General features: G+C 34.1%; 1 protein-coding gene across 5 annotated transcripts in view; it reads left to right on the top strand.

The window, feature by feature from the left end:
* Nucleotides 1-15,316, top strand: part of Prkaa2 (protein kinase AMP-activated catalytic subunit alpha 2) — a 56,686-nt gene extending 41,370 nt beyond the window's left edge. For all 5 annotated transcript variants that reach the window (XM_047551145.1, XM_047551152.1, XM_047551170.1 and 2 more), the window contains 3 exons: nt 4,592-5,096; nt 6,877-7,003; nt 7,722-15,316. In XM_047551145.1, coding sequence (XP_047407101.1) covers nt 4,592-5,096; nt 6,877-7,003; nt 7,722-7,960 — 871 coding nt within the window. In that variant the 3' untranslated portion in view covers nt 7,961-15,316. The remainder of the gene's footprint in view (nt 1-4,591; nt 5,097-6,876; nt 7,004-7,721) is intronic.
* Nucleotides 15,317-16,460: the final 1,144 nt, after the last annotated feature.

The raw sequence follows: 16,460 nt of genomic DNA, 5'->3' as shown, positions 1-16,460 counted from the left end.
TGAAGTTACACTTTATGTGATGGTTGTAGGTCTCTTTTGTAAGAAAGGACAGGTAATTCCTTTTTTGCATTTATGTATTGTTTTCTTTCCCCAGTCTTTCTTAAGTATTCAAGACCTCATGCATAAAAGTGTAAAATAGTCACCAGATTTAGTTATGGAAATGAACTTAGCAGGGGGAAAAAAAAAACCTCTTTGTGTTCACAGTTTCTTAAGAATAAATAGTTCGCCTAATTGGGTTTTCCTTAGAAAGAAAATTAGATATGCCAATATGCTCACACTTACTTATATAAGCATGTAAATTTAGAATAGTAAAAGCACTGATTTTGTTGTTTTAAAACAGATGCTTGTATATTTACAGGTTTAGAAGGAAAAAATGTAAATGATTCTATTAAATTAATTTACCTCATAGTCAGGTGGTATAAAAGGGTTTCATTTGGGCTGGGGAGATAGCTCAGTTGGTAGAGTGCTTGCCTTGGAAGCACAAGACCCTGGGTTTGATCCCCAGTACTGCAAAAAAAAAAAAAAAAGTGTCATTCATCTCTATTTAATATAATAACTTGAGTTTGTAGTTTTCATCATTTTAAAATTTAATATTCAATATTTAATGTTTGAGAATTCTTGATTTGATAAAATATGATTCAACAGGCAAAAGAATTACAGTTATTGAAATAGTTGCTATAGACCAACATTTTATTAGGCACTTGATCTGTTTTAATGTTTTTGACCTATTGATAGGTAGTTGCTGCTGTTCTCATTTTAGAAACTATGAAACTTAATTTATGACATGTTCCTCTAAATTAGGGATCGAGTATTAATTCCTGTCAAAAGGCACAATGGCACATATTAAATGTTGAATAAAACTCTTGACAATTACACAGCTAATAAAGGCCAAAAAGGGCTCAACTGAGAACTTGCCTAAATTAAAAATATACACTATTTCTACTATTCCATATTGTTAACATCAATACCTTGACAATTTATCCTTCCTCCACTGTATCATAATACTTTATGTATCTCTTAATTTTGTGACAATGCTATCTTATTTTTATATAAGTCCAGTATCCCTTATCTAAAATGCTTGGGACCAGAAATGTTTCAGATTTCAGAATTTTGGAATATTTGCATAGACTTTGCCATTTAAGTGTCTCTTACCCAAAAACCCACAATCTGAACTGCTTCAGCATCCAAAAGTTTTAGCTCAAAAAATTTCAGGCTTTAGAACTCACCTTGGTAGGGTTAATTCAGAAATTGACTCCTAAAAATACAAAGCTCCAAGTATGGCTTTGAAAATTGGCAGTTTACCTTTTTATGCAAAGAAATATGGTCATTTGACTAACTTAATTTGAAATAAAAAATTTAGATTTTCTCTGTTTACTGACTTTGAAGAATTAATTTATTGGTATAATTCACTTATTATAAACCCATCCCTTTAAATTGCACAATTCTCTGGTTTTTAGTATGTTCACAAAGTTGTATTTTGTTACCATTCTCTAATTCCAGAGCTTTTTATCAACCTCAAAAGAAACTGTAGTTACTTCCCATTTCCCATTCTTCGCAGCCTGGGTCAACTACTAGTTTACTCTCTGTCTTTATATCTGTTCTTGTCCTTTCATATAAATGAATTCATAGACAGTATGGCCTTTGTGTCTGACTTCTTTTATTTAGCATGATATTTTCAAGGTATTTTCATTATGTAGCATGTATCAGTACTTTTTTGCTTGATCAATATTCAATTGTGTGCATATATTGCATTTTTTTAATTCATCATTTGATGGACAGTTGAGTTGTGTCTACCTTTTGCTTTTTATGTATAACATAGCTTTGAACGTTCATATTTCGTATGTCATGTTTTATTATGGATTTATGTCTGGAATTTACAATTATTCTATGCTGTCATTGTCACTGCTCTTATTTGTTTAGTGATTTTCCTGAAGTAATTTCTTAAAGTTTGTATTCTTTGTCATATATGGTTACTGGAGTCTGTCCTCATTAGCTCAGTGGTCAGCTAGTGATTAGACAGATTTCTTAAAATGCTGTGATCTGAGCTGGGTTTGGTGGCACACCCAAGCTACTTGGGAGGCTGATGTGTGAGGATCACTTGTGCTCATGAGTTTAAGACCAACCTGGCAACATGGTGAGACCCCATCTTTAAAAGAGGAAGTGGTGTTCTCATAATTCCCCTTGCCTTGAAGAGAGGTTGTCTGTGTATTGGGTTTATGTTCAGTGCACTGACAGGCAGTTGTTTATAACTTTACCTTAGCCATCAACTACTTTGCAGAGCCTCAGAGTTGGCCAGTGATGAGAAATTAGAGCCTTCTCAGTTCTTTCTTGGGCATACATACAGCCTTGCATGTATGTTCCTGGCAAAAAATCCCAGGAACATATATAAGTTTTTCAAAGACTCCTTTGGAACTCTTATTTCCTTGTAAGTTTTTTGGTCAGCTTCTTGGTTATACATCTGTTACTGCTGCTTCAGACAGATGGGATGTTAAACAGTTGTCAATGATTGTTTTTGATGAATGCCCTGAGAGAAGGCTATTTGCAGTGAGTGAGCTCTGATTTATGTCAAATAAAGCAAGGCCTATCAGTGGAGGTTTCCAGGGAATTGGTAGATGTGTAAAATAATGGCATTTCTCTTGGGGTAGGACTTTTGGAGAGTTCTGAACCTTCTTCGCTCTTCTGCCTATCCTACTCCTGTGATTCTTACACTGTTGGTTTTCTCAGCTATGTGATTGTGAGACTCTTGGTTTTTAAATCTGTGTAGCTGGAGAAAAGGAGCTGAATTTAGGGCATCTTAAAAAAACATATGTCTCACTTTTCTTGCTGAGATTCAGCCATTTTTCTTGAATAAAGACTTTTCAGATTGATGCAGAATTATGAAATTCTGCATTTTCCAGAATTATGAAAAAGTTAATTTTTGACAGTTTTTGCTATAACTCTCATAAATACCTGTTTTCTTTTACTGCTCTATCCTATCACTCATTATGCTTTCATGATATTGGTCTAGTTCAGTTCCTAGAGCATGGCAAACCTCTTTCTTCTCTCAAGGTTTTTGTATAGACTGTTTCTTCACTGCAAATTCCCAATTCTTTGCTTAGTTGACTTTGGACCATTCTGGTATTTGCTTAAACGTTACTCAGAGCAGCTTCCTTAATCTTTGCCTCCCATTCTGAATTATATGCTCTCATTTTGTTCCCTGCTTTTCCACCCTCAGTCTTCACCACAGGATTTACATATTTGTATATTTGTAACCCTATATTTATTCTTATGAATACTTGTTTAATCTGTATCAGGTAGCATACCATTGGCCAGGAGGAGTGTGTCTTGTTTATAGTGTGTCCTCAGTAAATGTTCATAAATAATCAGTGAAATAGAAAACATTCAGTCAAAATGTATATTGATCTGATTGTAGCCTAGGGGGTACCCAGTTTTACATAGCAGTGCTTAAACAGTCTTGAAGGAGTAGTAGGTGTTAGTTGAAAAGGTATGTGATAATCGAGAGTAGCAATACTAACGTGAAGTGAAAATGTCCAGAAGTGTGAGAAAATAAAATTTAGGAGAGTGGTTCTCAAACTATTTAACATCTCTTTCCATTCCTAAAAATTATTAAAGGTCTCAAAGAAGTTGTTTTTTTTTTTAAATATAGGGTATATCTATCAATATTTAGCCTATTAGAATTAAAACTGAGAAGTTAAAAAAATATTCTAATTCATCTAAAATAATGACTCTATTATGTTAATGTAAACAATAATCTTTTATGAAAAATAATATTTTCCAAAACAACTTGGAAAAGAGTGGTATTATTTTACATTTTTGTAAGTCTTCTTAATATTTGTGTTAATTAAAGCAGCTAGGTTCTGATATTTGCTTCTTCATTCAATCTTAAAATATTTTATATTAGTTGAAGTATATGAAGAAAATATGACCAGTCTTAGGTAAGTGACTGGAAAGGAGTATTTTAATGTCCTTTCAAATAAATATGATCTTCTTCTTTAACGTATTTGCAACATCAGATAAGAAAACTTGAACTTTTGTACTTTATTATATTTTAATCAACTGAACTGTCTTCCATTTCGAGTTACTCTCCTTTGTGTATATGATTCTGTCACACCATGCATTGGTCATTAGAATATTTTGTATTATTGATTTATGTAGGTTTTCCAAATGGTGACATATTTCTTTGCTACCAAAAGTTATTATTGTTGATACCAATTTCATTAGAATGTCTTTAGGTATTGAAAAACTTTCAAACGCATGGAAAAAGATAAATTACTATACAAAATTCTAAATTTTTGCTTGAAAACTTGTATTATATCAGTTGCACCAAATAGTGCTAATTGTTTTCTTGAAATAACATGGTCACTTTGATCATTTTCAAGAAAATGACAGCTTAATTTCCCAGGTCTGAGTAACTGTAGCTATTCAAGGATAAGAATTAATTAACTTGCCCAGGATCACATAGCTAGTGTCAGAGCTGGAACTGGTGACTGGCTCTTTCTGAGTCTACCATATTGTATTGCCCTGTGTCTAAATTATTTGGGACTTGGCAAAGCATGTTCTTACAATAGTGTGTTGTGGTGTTTTTTTCTAGAGAACATGAATGGTTTAAACAAGATTTGCCCAATTACTTATTTCCTGAAGACCCCTCTTATGATGCTAATGTTATTGATGATGAGGCTGTGAAAGAAGTATGTGAAAAATTTGAGTGTACAGAATCAGAAGTAATGAACAGTTTATATAGTGGTGACCCTCAAGACCAGCTTGCAGTGGCTTATCATCTTATCATTGACAATCGGAGAATAATGAACCAAGCCAGTGAGTTCTACCTCGCCTCTAGTCCTCCGACTGGTTCTTTTATGGATGATAGTGCCATGCATATTCCCCCAGGCCTGAAACCTCATCCAGAAAGAATGCCACCTCTTATAGCAGACAGCCCCAAAGCACGATGTCCATTGGACGCACTGAATACGACTAAGCCCAAGTCTTTAGCTGTGAAAAAAGCTAAGTGGCATCTTGGAATCCGAAGCCAGAGCAAACCATATGACATTATGGCTGAAGTTTACCGGGCTATGAAGCAGCTGGATTTTGAATGGAAGGTAGGAAATTGTGGTGCATTTACGGTCATTTGTAGAAACCATTTTGCTGTATACCAAGCTGTCTGAGCAGCTGAGTACTAAGGTCAATATAAAGTTATTTTTGATTTAGATATAAATTCAGTATGCTTGATACTTTGGGCTAATAAATCCCATTCTTCTCAGTATCATAACATATGTATTCAAAACAAAACAAACATCTGTATGGATGAAGAGCTTTTGATATTGGAGCTTATATATTTTGAATTATAGGATAGCATTTTTGACTAATGAACAAAAATTAATCAATTTGAAATTATCTGAAAAAATGGCCCACCTGTTTCAGATGCTTTATAGCAACAAAAACCTCTGAGTCTTCAAAGATGATATATTTTCACTTTCTTTTTAGGAAGATTTTTTTTTTCTTTTTTCTTTTTCTTTTTTTAAGGGTGGCGGAGGTGAGTGGCAGTGAAACACTAAGTCAGTGTTAATTATACCATCAGGACATATTTATTCAGTCAACAATTACTTTTCTCCAATTTGAGAAATTCTTTTATTTGATTCTTTTAATCCTTTGTTAGGGCATTTTTTTTTTTTTTTTATAACTGCCAGCCAGTTTTACTTTGTTTTAAAATTAGTGCTTCATTTCAAATCTATTGGAATAATGTGAGGGGAACCTGTAATCCCAGCAGAGCAGTAGTTTGAGGCAGGAGGATTGAGAATTCAAAGCCAGACTGAGTAACTCAGTGAGACCCTGTCTCTAAATAAAATATAAAAAGGGCTGGAGATGTGGTTCAGTGGTTAAGTACCCCAAGGTTCAGTCCCCAGTACCACCCCCCCCAAAAAAAAAACAGACTTTTCATTTTAGAAATCCCTTTCACTCTTGTTGTTTTCTTGAGGACTGTGAACTTTTTTAAAAAGGAAGAAGAAAAGTATTCAAACTTAGGATGTAAGTACTCATTTAAAATGCTCAAATAAATCAGTTACTTTCATTATTTATACATGACTGAATGAAATAATATTTTCTTAGGACTAAACACAAATCTCCTTTTCTGAAGCAGTTTTATTTAGTTAAAAAAAGATGTTAATGTTTTTAAAACTTCTTTTTTTTCTTTTGGTATCAGGGATTGAATCAAGGGGTGTTTAACTACATTTTAGTTAGAATGTTTAGCCACATTCCCAGCCCTTTTATTTTTTATTTAGAGACAGGGTTTCTCTCATTTGCTGAGGCTGACTTTGAACTTGCCTTCCTGCTGCCTAAGCCTCCCATGCTGCTGGAATTACAGACATGTGCCACCGCGCCCAGCATAATGTCTTTAAAATTTCTTGTTGAAAAATTTTTGAAACTCATTTGCTAGAGATTTTAAAATCCCAGAACCCATCAGGGATTAATTCACTGATTGGGTTAAAACGCTTACAACCCAATCATTTCTCCTCTGAAACTTTCTGCACTGTCTCACATATGAGCTTTTGGGGGACACATCCAAACCATAACAATATTCATCAGTAAAAGTATTCAGACAGAGGTTGGGTAACCAAGATAATGATTGATGCTTTAGAATGGATGTGTATCTGGAGTGAAGACTGGACTATATAATCTGAGTTCTCTTTATGTTGTAATTGCTATACATAATTGTGAGAATTAAATACTAAAGTCAACTACCTGTAATATCAAAAAAATTCAGTAATTTCTTTCCTACCCCACCCCATCAATTGTTTTTGTCATTCTTTTCAATAAGAATTTCATTATTGTTATTTTCAATAAGAAAGTTCTTTTGTTATTTTTATTGATTTCCTGCTTTAGGTAGTGAATGCATACCATCTTCGTGTAAGAAGAAAAAATCCAGTGACTGGCAATTATGTGAAAATGAGCTTACAACTTTACCTGGTTGATAATAGGAGCTATCTTTTGGATTTTAAAAGCATTGATGGTAAGGGAACTATGTAGCTGTGAGCTCTGAAATCAGACTTGGCACTAGTTGGCCAGGTGTTAAAAATCACCTCAAAGACATGGTGAGTAGTCTATTTACTAGATTTTAAGTAATCTAGATTTAACCAAAATGTAAGTGAAAGGATATACACATATGCATATAATTTTTTGTTGTTGTTGTTGTTAATGTGCTAGAAGAAAACAGTTGCCAATGATGTGTTTCTTCATGGGCAGACGTCAGTTTCATTTCACTGTTAATGCTGGGCACTCTTTTGAGAAGGATAAAGGGCTATGTTTGGTGAAGTGTTATGATTAGTGATGTCTGTTGTGATTGTGGGAGGAAAAAGGTATTGCCTTCTTTGCTCCTAAAACACTGAAATATGACATTAATTTCTTTTTCTTTTTTTCTTTTTTTGGTCCTGGGGATTGAACCCAGTGGTGCTTTACCACTGAGCTGTATCCTCAGCTGTTTTTATTTTTTATTTTGAGACAGTCTCACTAAGTTGCTGAGGCTGGCATCAAATTTGCCATCCTACTACCCCAGTCTCCCGAGTTGCTGGGACTATAGGCCTGTACCAACTTGCCTGATTTATGACATTCATTTCTGAGTTGCCCTTGCTCAGAGGTGCTTGCTTACTATTCTGAATATAACAACTTCATAGGAAGGACTCGGGCAAATAGACCTCTCAAATCAATTGCTTTTCTTTGGTCCATTTCAGATGAGGTGGTAGAGCAGAGATCTGGTTCCTCAACACCTCAGCGTTCCTGTTCTGCTGCTGGCTTACACAGACCAAGATCCAGCTTTGATTCTACAACTGCAGAGAGCCACTCACTTTCTGGCTCTCTCACTGGCTCTTTGACTGGAAGCACATTGTCTTCAGTTTCCCCTCGCCTGGGCAGTCACACCATGGATTTTTTTGAAATGTGTGCCAGTCTGATCACTACTTTAGCCCGTTGATGATCTGTCCCTGGTTTCTATCTTTCTGTTACTGCCACTGTGAAAATCAGATACATTCTTTAAATTATTATCTTCCAGATATCACACTTTGCAATATTAATTGAGAGACATGAATATTTAACAGGGGACTTGCAATGCCATAGAAATGACTGAAAACAAGTCTGACATTTACTTTTAGAACTTTATAATTCTATTGTGCCTATGTTAAATTCACATAGGCAGTATTGTTAATGGGTGAATGTTGATGAAGATTGTTTATTTGTAGTTGTGAATTCACTACATAAGATGAACACACCTCACTGATGAATTGTCTAATCTAAGAGTGGTTTGCAATAGCACCTGGCTTCACTAGCATAGATAAATCCATTTTCTTCCTAAATCTCACAGACTTTGAGCTGTGTGTCTCCATTTTCTTGCACAAAATTATTTAAAAAATTATAGAGCCATTAGTAAGATATTAGCTGGGTGCAGTGGTGCACACCTATATTCCCATCAACTTGGGATACGAGGCAGGAGGATCACAGGTTCAAAGCCAGCCCTAATACATAGTGAGAACCTATGTTAAAAAGGACTGGGGTTGTGGCTCAGTGGTTAAGTGCCCTTGGGTTCAATCCCAGTACCAAAAAAAATTTAAATGTTGGAATCTTTAAAGTTTGCTCTGAACATTTCAGAAACCGAGTTCTTCATACAGTTTTTGCAGACACTACTTAGTACTTACCCAGAAGGGCTGTGGTCTCTAAAAGGCACTCATAATTTCTAGGTTCCTTAAAAAGTTTTGAATATCTCAGGGCTTTATCTTGAGATTTCCCTGAATAATAATGTTTATCTTAAGAAACTTCAAAGTTCAGCTTAGCATTGGAATATCTGGATTTGAAATAATTTGCCTTTTCCATAAACTTATATAATTTTAAAATATGTCTTCAAAACCTTTCTCAAAAATTTTTTGTCTGTTTATTTTTGCATTTTCATCTAGAATGTAAAACAGTAGACAGTTAAATGAAGCAAAACAAAATATCAGCAATCCCTTGAAAGAACTCTGATCTCTAATTTCGTGTGTATGGGGAGAGGGTGGGGTAAGGGAGAGTTAAAAGGTTAGGATCCTGTTACATCTCATGGTACTGATTCTTCACTTGGAGTTTAAGTTTGTTATTGATGACACTCCCTTCCCCCACCTTCTCCAGTAACCATTGTCTTTGTTTATTTTTTCATCTTCAGTGGCTGATTGGTTCAGTCAGCTATTGAATCTTTTTTGGTTCCCTTTCTTGGTTGCTAGCCATTCAGTTCAAAAACACTGTTCTGGCCCTAAGGGCTTTTGTGTAGTTCCAAAGTTTAGTAGGCTATGACCTTCACTGCTGAACCTGATGGGGCAGGGAAGCCTTAAATAGTCTTTCCTAAATAAATATATGTGTTGTTTACATATATTACATATATGTATTCACATAACAGTTCTTTTCATTGAAAACCAGAGTTTTTGTTTAGCTTTGCAAAATTTTTTAAGATTAAAGGAAAAACTATATATAGCAGGATAGATAATAAGACATCGATTATATTTTGTTTTAGTAAAAGTATTTAATTTTTAAATTATGTGTAACTTATCTGATTTTGTATTTATTCATTTATTGTATTTATGTTATAATTAACCATCTCATTTTGCCTGACTCGCCCTAAAAATATTAAGCTCTTGAAAACAAAAATGACATTGCTTTGACAAGTTCCTCTTTGCCAAAAATAATGTGTTTTCTACCAAGAAGCAAATGAGAATGCTAGACCAAGTTTCTCAAATACATCTGTGTCTTTAATCTTTTGAGTCAAGAATTTCAATGGTGTCACATCAAATTGTTTTGTAGATTTTTTTAAAAAAATGGTGTTATATAACTTGCAAGTCCAATTTCTTTCTATATATATAAATATATATATTCTATACATGTATAGAATATATATATATATATAGAATCCTTATTCACCAATTTGGGAAAGACCATAGGGTTGCAGTTTGAGATAGCTTAAGGTTTAACCTTTGAAATACTGCCATCTTGTGGCACCAAAGGATAATATTTTCAGTAGTTATTTTATGAGGATAAGTAGTCCTGCTGTTTAAGTGTGATGTGCATTATCAGTATGGCATAAGTTGACTTCTCCCAATGTGCATATGCCTCTTTTGTGAAAAGCAAGGCCACTTCATAATATTTGCTTAATTACACAACAATTTTATGAGCAAATAAGCTGTTGGAAGGAATCTAGTGGCATTGTCGCTTCTTTAGTCTAATAAATCAGACTTGAGACACTTTTTCATATCAAAATTACCTTTTATGGATGATTATAATGTTTTTTAAGAGTTACAATTTATTTACTCTTTTCTTATTCTTGCCAAATGTATGAACTTCCACAGTTGGATAGTTACCTGTTGAATTTTAGGGACTCTGAGGATCATAGTTTTGATTCTTTTCTGCATAACTTTTAAAAATAAATATTCTGTGACTCTAGGTGGTATAATAAATTGGTTTGCAGAGAGATTTCAGGACACTCATTGTAGCATAAAAGGGACTAGAATGTTGTCATAGGCTTTTTGTTGTTCATGGACACAGAGAGGGAAAGAATCTTGTTAATCTCCATTTCCTTTTTGTCTTGTAAACTGGTTAACTGTGGATGTGTATGTAGGCCTGGGCTAAGAGCAGTTTCCTCTAATTGACATCCCGGGGAGAGCTTCTATTTTTAGATTATAGGTAAGTTTAGGTTGTGCCATAGAAATGGACTCCATGTGGTTCTAGAACGTTTCCCAAGGAATAAGAGATTCTGTGGGGTAAGTTTGGAGTGAATACTGCATGCACCCCTCCCCCTTAGGATGTCAGTGGGTATGAGTATTGAAGCCTTCGACAGGTCCTTTTGGGAATAAAGGAAAAAAAATATATAGTTTTTTAAACCCAAATTAACTTACTACTTTAAAAAAATTTATTCCATGAGAAAAGGAAAATTTGGAAAACACTTCAGGAAAATTATTGTCCCAGGGTGCCATAATTAGGGTAGCTAAGGATGAAACTCATAGCACTTCTTGTCTCATTAGTTATCTGGGAGAACCTCATTCAAATTGAGAATCATTTCATTTTACCTTGCAGACATGTTCATCTTGAGTGAGTCGTGGATTAAGAGTTTTTACATCTACAACTTGTTTTGTAGCATATTGATTTTCTTAATTAGGTTTTTTAATAATGGATGACTGAAAAATCTTAAATAAGATTATTCATGTATAAGACTTAAGGCCACTGACTCATGTTTATGACTGTGGGAAATGAGTCAGTCAATTTTTTCAAATGTTTAGTCAGTGAATATTTTCTGAATACTTTATTTAGGATGCTGTATTTAAAGTTAATTCCTGTTGTCTTCAGTGTAAAAATACTGTCTCAAAGTGAATATGTGTGGAGGGAGGCAAAACATTGACATGTTCAGTGTTCGTTTTAATCTTTTTAAGAGACACTTTTGTAACGTGTAGCGTTTGCATTCTTTGGTACTAGTCATCTATAAAGAGAATCCAGGAGCCCAAGTTAAATCAGAATTAATAGTTTTTCTTTGTCAGGGAATTAGCACAGACAATTCTCCATTTTCTGCAAATAGGTTTTCAAGGATGATTACATAATTTGGGTTTGCTTTCTCTTATTCCCTAGCCAATTTGTTCTCAGGGAATGCACATTTAGAATTAAATGAGTCATAATTTAGAAAATAATCATAACCATTACAAATTTTTGGACTACTTTGTGGCATCAGCTAATGTGTAGTACACTGCGTTAATGTAGGCACACCACCTGTTTGTAAGATGTAGAAACCTGGAAGATTCCTACCACAGACACTTTGTTTTTGTCTGTTCACTGGTTAATAATTTAAATCCCTTAATACCTATAAAATCCCAATATTTAAATGCTAGATATGTTCACAGCTTTGTCGTTTTTGTTTTTAAAGATACCATTTCAATCATTTGACATTTTTATCTGGTCCTCCTGTCATCCAGTGACTTTAAAATAAAAAAAGGAATGTTATTTAATGGCAGTTCTCAGAGACTGTTAAAAACTCTGCATGAGGGATATGTGCAATCTGTTGGGAAGTCACGTCCTGCATTGGGCCTCTTTTTTGTGACCCTAAAATAGGGATAGAGGAAAGACCACTAGGGTACTTTTGAGCTTTAAAATTCTGCCTTTTATACTTTTCATATGGTTTGCATTAGTGTTCACTTTTTTATATATTTAGAGTTTTATACTAATTTGAAAGTTCAATTTTAGTTTGGTGAGGCATTTGATGGTATATACTTGAATATTTTTCTAAATACAGCTGCTCTGTCATATACAAATAGCAAAAATCACCCAGAAAACCAGACAGGTTAAATATCATGTCTACTTGGCATAAAGCTTAAGATTACTAATTTATGATGATGGAAGAGTTTCATACATTTTTATAGTGAATTTTTAGATTGAGGGACCCTCCATATCTGTTAACTATTACAGTAACCTTGTGAGGTAACCAGAAAAATATGTTACCACTCTCTGGATGAGGAAGCAGGGCTAGAGAGCGCATCCCAAGGCTTTAAGGTCATATGAGTATTCAGTAGTGATCAGACTATACCACTTTTCCTCTGGGCAGAACAGTCTGAATTAATGAGATATCTGAGTAGTCAAAAAATAAAAATAAACAAATGCATTGCTTTCAGTCTTAGAGTGACATAATGTAGACTTAGCTAAATGTGTCTTAATTATATTGATTGTACCAACCAGGTGTAACCAGGTATAATTATTTGAAGTATTTATGATTAGCATATCGATTTTTATAGGTACTTCTAAGTTATTGAGGGTGCTTCAAAAGTACTGAGGAAACTTTAGGACACACTTCATATAATTTTATTTATGTGATTCCTATAGCACAATCCCCCCAAAAAAAGAAAAACAGAAGAACAGAAAAACTAACTTTAGTCCCTATTAACATTTTTAACTATTCCCTGAATTAGGCTTCTCTAAATTTCATGTAGAGGATAGTAATTTTTCATGTTGTATGCATAGTAAGTGATACAACCCTATTTTCATAGAGTATATTTCTGTTCATGAACTACCTAATTGTGATTGACTTGATATTTTCCCAAACCTTTTAAAACTTGAGTTTGATGAGCTTTAAAATGTATGTAAACCTAACTAGACAAATTGCTGGCATCCTTACTAGCCTTTTCCACATGTATATGTGATACATTTGATGCCCCTGAATAGTAACAGAACAAAGATCAGGACCCACAGTCTAGACTGGAGTAAGTTTTAATTAAACTTCTTCAGCCATAACTTGATAAGAATCAGACCAGTTCTAGAAGTTATCAGACTGTGGCCCTGGGTTCATTTTGCAAGCCAGTGTTAATGTTTATTGCCAGCCTTGCATAGCAATGCCAGTCTGCAGCCTTGACTGTGTATGGAACTTTTGGTAACTATAGTTTATATCTAAAGCAGTTTAGATTTTATGCAAGTTACTCATGATTATTTGGACAAGCAGGGTAGGTAAATTTCAATTATGTTTAAAGTGCAATTAAGGAAATCCTAGAATAGAGCACTCCTTCCAGGAAAAAAAAAACAGTAAAGTATTTAGAATATCCTGGCATGAAAATTTTTTGAACTTGTACATAGAGTTTTGACAAGCTTTGTACAGTGTTTTCTTTTTTAATTCAAGGTTTGCTACTTTGAGTTAATTTAAAATTTCAAGGAGGAACAAATATTCTAGGCAAGAATTGCATGGTTAATTTTTTTCTGCTAATCTAATTTTCACAGTTAAAATTCCCTTTTAAGTATGTTTTGTTACCCCAAAAAGGCCGTTTTTCTAAATAGATGACATTTTCCTAAAATGGGAAAGAGAAACATCCTGTTATAAAAACAAACACTAAATTGTGCCTTCTCTCAAGTTATAGGAACAATAATACTAAAGTTGTTTGAACTGTAATTTCTTTTTCTCTGATCCTTCTCATTTCCCCTTAGAACTGCCCTCTGCACATGATCTCGTTGTTTACCTCTTCCTGTTTTCAAGTTCCTTTGGCCAAACCTCACACTATTGTTATCAGATGTTATTCACTACCTGTATTTTGTTTATTTTTTTCAGTTTCACTTTTTAAAGTCACTTTGGTAAATATTTGGCTGCCTTCTCATGTTTTTAAAATGAATGCAAAGTTTAGTAGTCTTGGTATTTTACAAGTTTGTAAAGGAAAGAAAGAATACAGAGCTAAAGACAAAATCTAATTGGAATCTGATTCTCCTTTTGGCTGCTCTAGCAGCACAAGTCACATGACCTCATTTACTCTCCTCTTGTACAAAATGTGGACGAAAACCTACCTCACAGATGTGTGTGAGAAATTGTTTGAAGGTCCTTGTTTAAATGCAAGGTTTATATCCCTGTATTTAATGTAAATCCCTTCTTTTTATAGATATCTTTGGTACTGATGAGTATCTTGATTTTTAGGTAAGTTTTATGTGGTAAGAACATAGTGCTAAGAATGTTTCAGACCACAGTTTCACAAATTACGGTGTTCTTATTTTGAGACATTTAAAGTATTTTGGAAACATCAGATACTCATATATCAAACTTGTTTATTGTTTCAACAAATAATATTTGGAACTTCTTAAAATTTCAGCTGAAGCTGCCTTAATGTATCAAAATACAGCTTTCTGTCAAGATCATTCATGAACATCTTTGGTTGTACACTGTTTCAAGTATTTAATGTGAAGTTTGTTATAGAACTGTAAACTCAAAGAATAGTACCTTGATACTGTTTTAGGAAGAATGGTTGTGTTCTTTATCATGTATGCTAAAATGTTATACAGTGAATTTTGAGTACAACAAATAAAACTGAAAGTTGACAGGTTATGTCCATGACAATCATAACATTATGTACAATTGGCTAGTTGTTGTTCAGTTGTTTTTTCAAGAACATCATGTGTTCATTCTTTCTCAGCCCATCTTAGAAAACTATACCCACAGGCTGATACCGTAACCCACTGGAGCGCTGGACTACATCTCTATTTAAAAATATTTTTACACTTTTGAAATTGGGACCACTGGTTTCAGGGAAAGAACCAACACCAGAATTCCAGTGCTTCTGTGTTTTAATAATGATGTATTCAAATTTCAGTTTTGTTTGTTAAATATTTTTTTGTGAGATTTAAATGATCTGTGGGAAGGATTTGTCTTCCAGTAACCATGTGAAAGATGTCTTGAATTACACTGCATTTCATAGCTATAGGTTCTCTCGGTGGAACCAACTATAGGCAACAAACAAGAGAAAACCAGCCTGGTTGCTTGTAAGCTTTTTCCACAAAATCAAATTAAAGTCACTGGTTAATTTGAAAATGTTTCTGTTTCTGTTCAGTCATTCAGCTAATATTCTGCATGTCAACTAATAGTTATTGAGAAAACTGTTTTAGAGAAAAATTATGACTCACTGGAGATTTCACACCATCTTTATTCATTTTTGTCTTTGTTGTACTGTTTTTTAACTGTAGCTATTTGTATAGTTTTCTATTTTTGCTGTAACAAGTTACTACAGATTTAAGGACTTAACACAGATTTATTATCTTAGAATTCCAAAGTCCAGTGAACTTAACTTTTTTTCAAAGGACTTAGCATGAATTTCTTAACCACTTAAACAACACAAATTTATTATCAGTCCAGTGGGCCTAGCTGAGTTTTTGTGCACAGACTGAGAACCAAAATATTAACAAGGGTTGGGTTCTGGGAGAAAATCTGCTTCCAGATTCATTCAGGTCGATGGCAAAATTTAATGCCATGTTACTATTATAGGACCGAGGTCTCTGCTCCCTTTCTGGCTGTTGGCTAGGGGTCCTTCACAGCTTCTAGAGGCCACTGGCATTCCCTGATCCCTGGATGACTTCCCTTCATCTTTAATGGCAGCAATGTGACTCATGCTTGGGATCTCTTCTCTCATACACTTTTCTGATTAGTTGGCAGATTCTTCTGTCTTCCTCTTCCAGTTTTAAGGTCCCACGTGATGAAGTTGGGTCAACTTGGATAATGTAAGGTATCTTCCTATTTTAAGGTCCACTGGTTAGCAAGTTTAATTCATATATAAAACTTTTTTTACAAAGTCATATCAAATATTCACATGCATAACATAAGAGGATCAATATCACAGAGGGCAAAATTCTACTCAGTTCAGCCATAGAATAGGGCTAACAATAGAATTTTATATGAAATCCCACTGAGAATAGAAAGTGAACAACGTAGATGTGATCTTATGCACTGTTGTCACATTTTATATTGACATTATCAAAGAGAAGCTTGTCTTTTTTTTTTTTTTTTTTGTGGTGCTGGGGATTTGAACCCAGGGCCTTGTGCTTATAAGGCAAGCAGTCTACCAACTGAGCTATATCCCCAGCCCTAAGAGAAGCTTTTTGAAAAACACTGGTCCTCACTAAAAAAAAAAAGTAAACATTGAAGTATGGATAAATAAAGATTTTAGTTTTCTTTTTCTAGA

This window comes from Sciurus carolinensis, chromosome 1 (genome assembly GCF_902686445.1).
Source record: "Sciurus carolinensis chromosome 1, mSciCar1.2, whole genome shotgun sequence".
NCBI lineage: Eukaryota > Metazoa > Chordata > Mammalia > Rodentia > Sciuridae > Sciurus > Sciurus carolinensis.
Note: the sequence above shows the minus strand (reverse complement) of the source record. Positions and strands in the feature narration are given on the sequence as shown.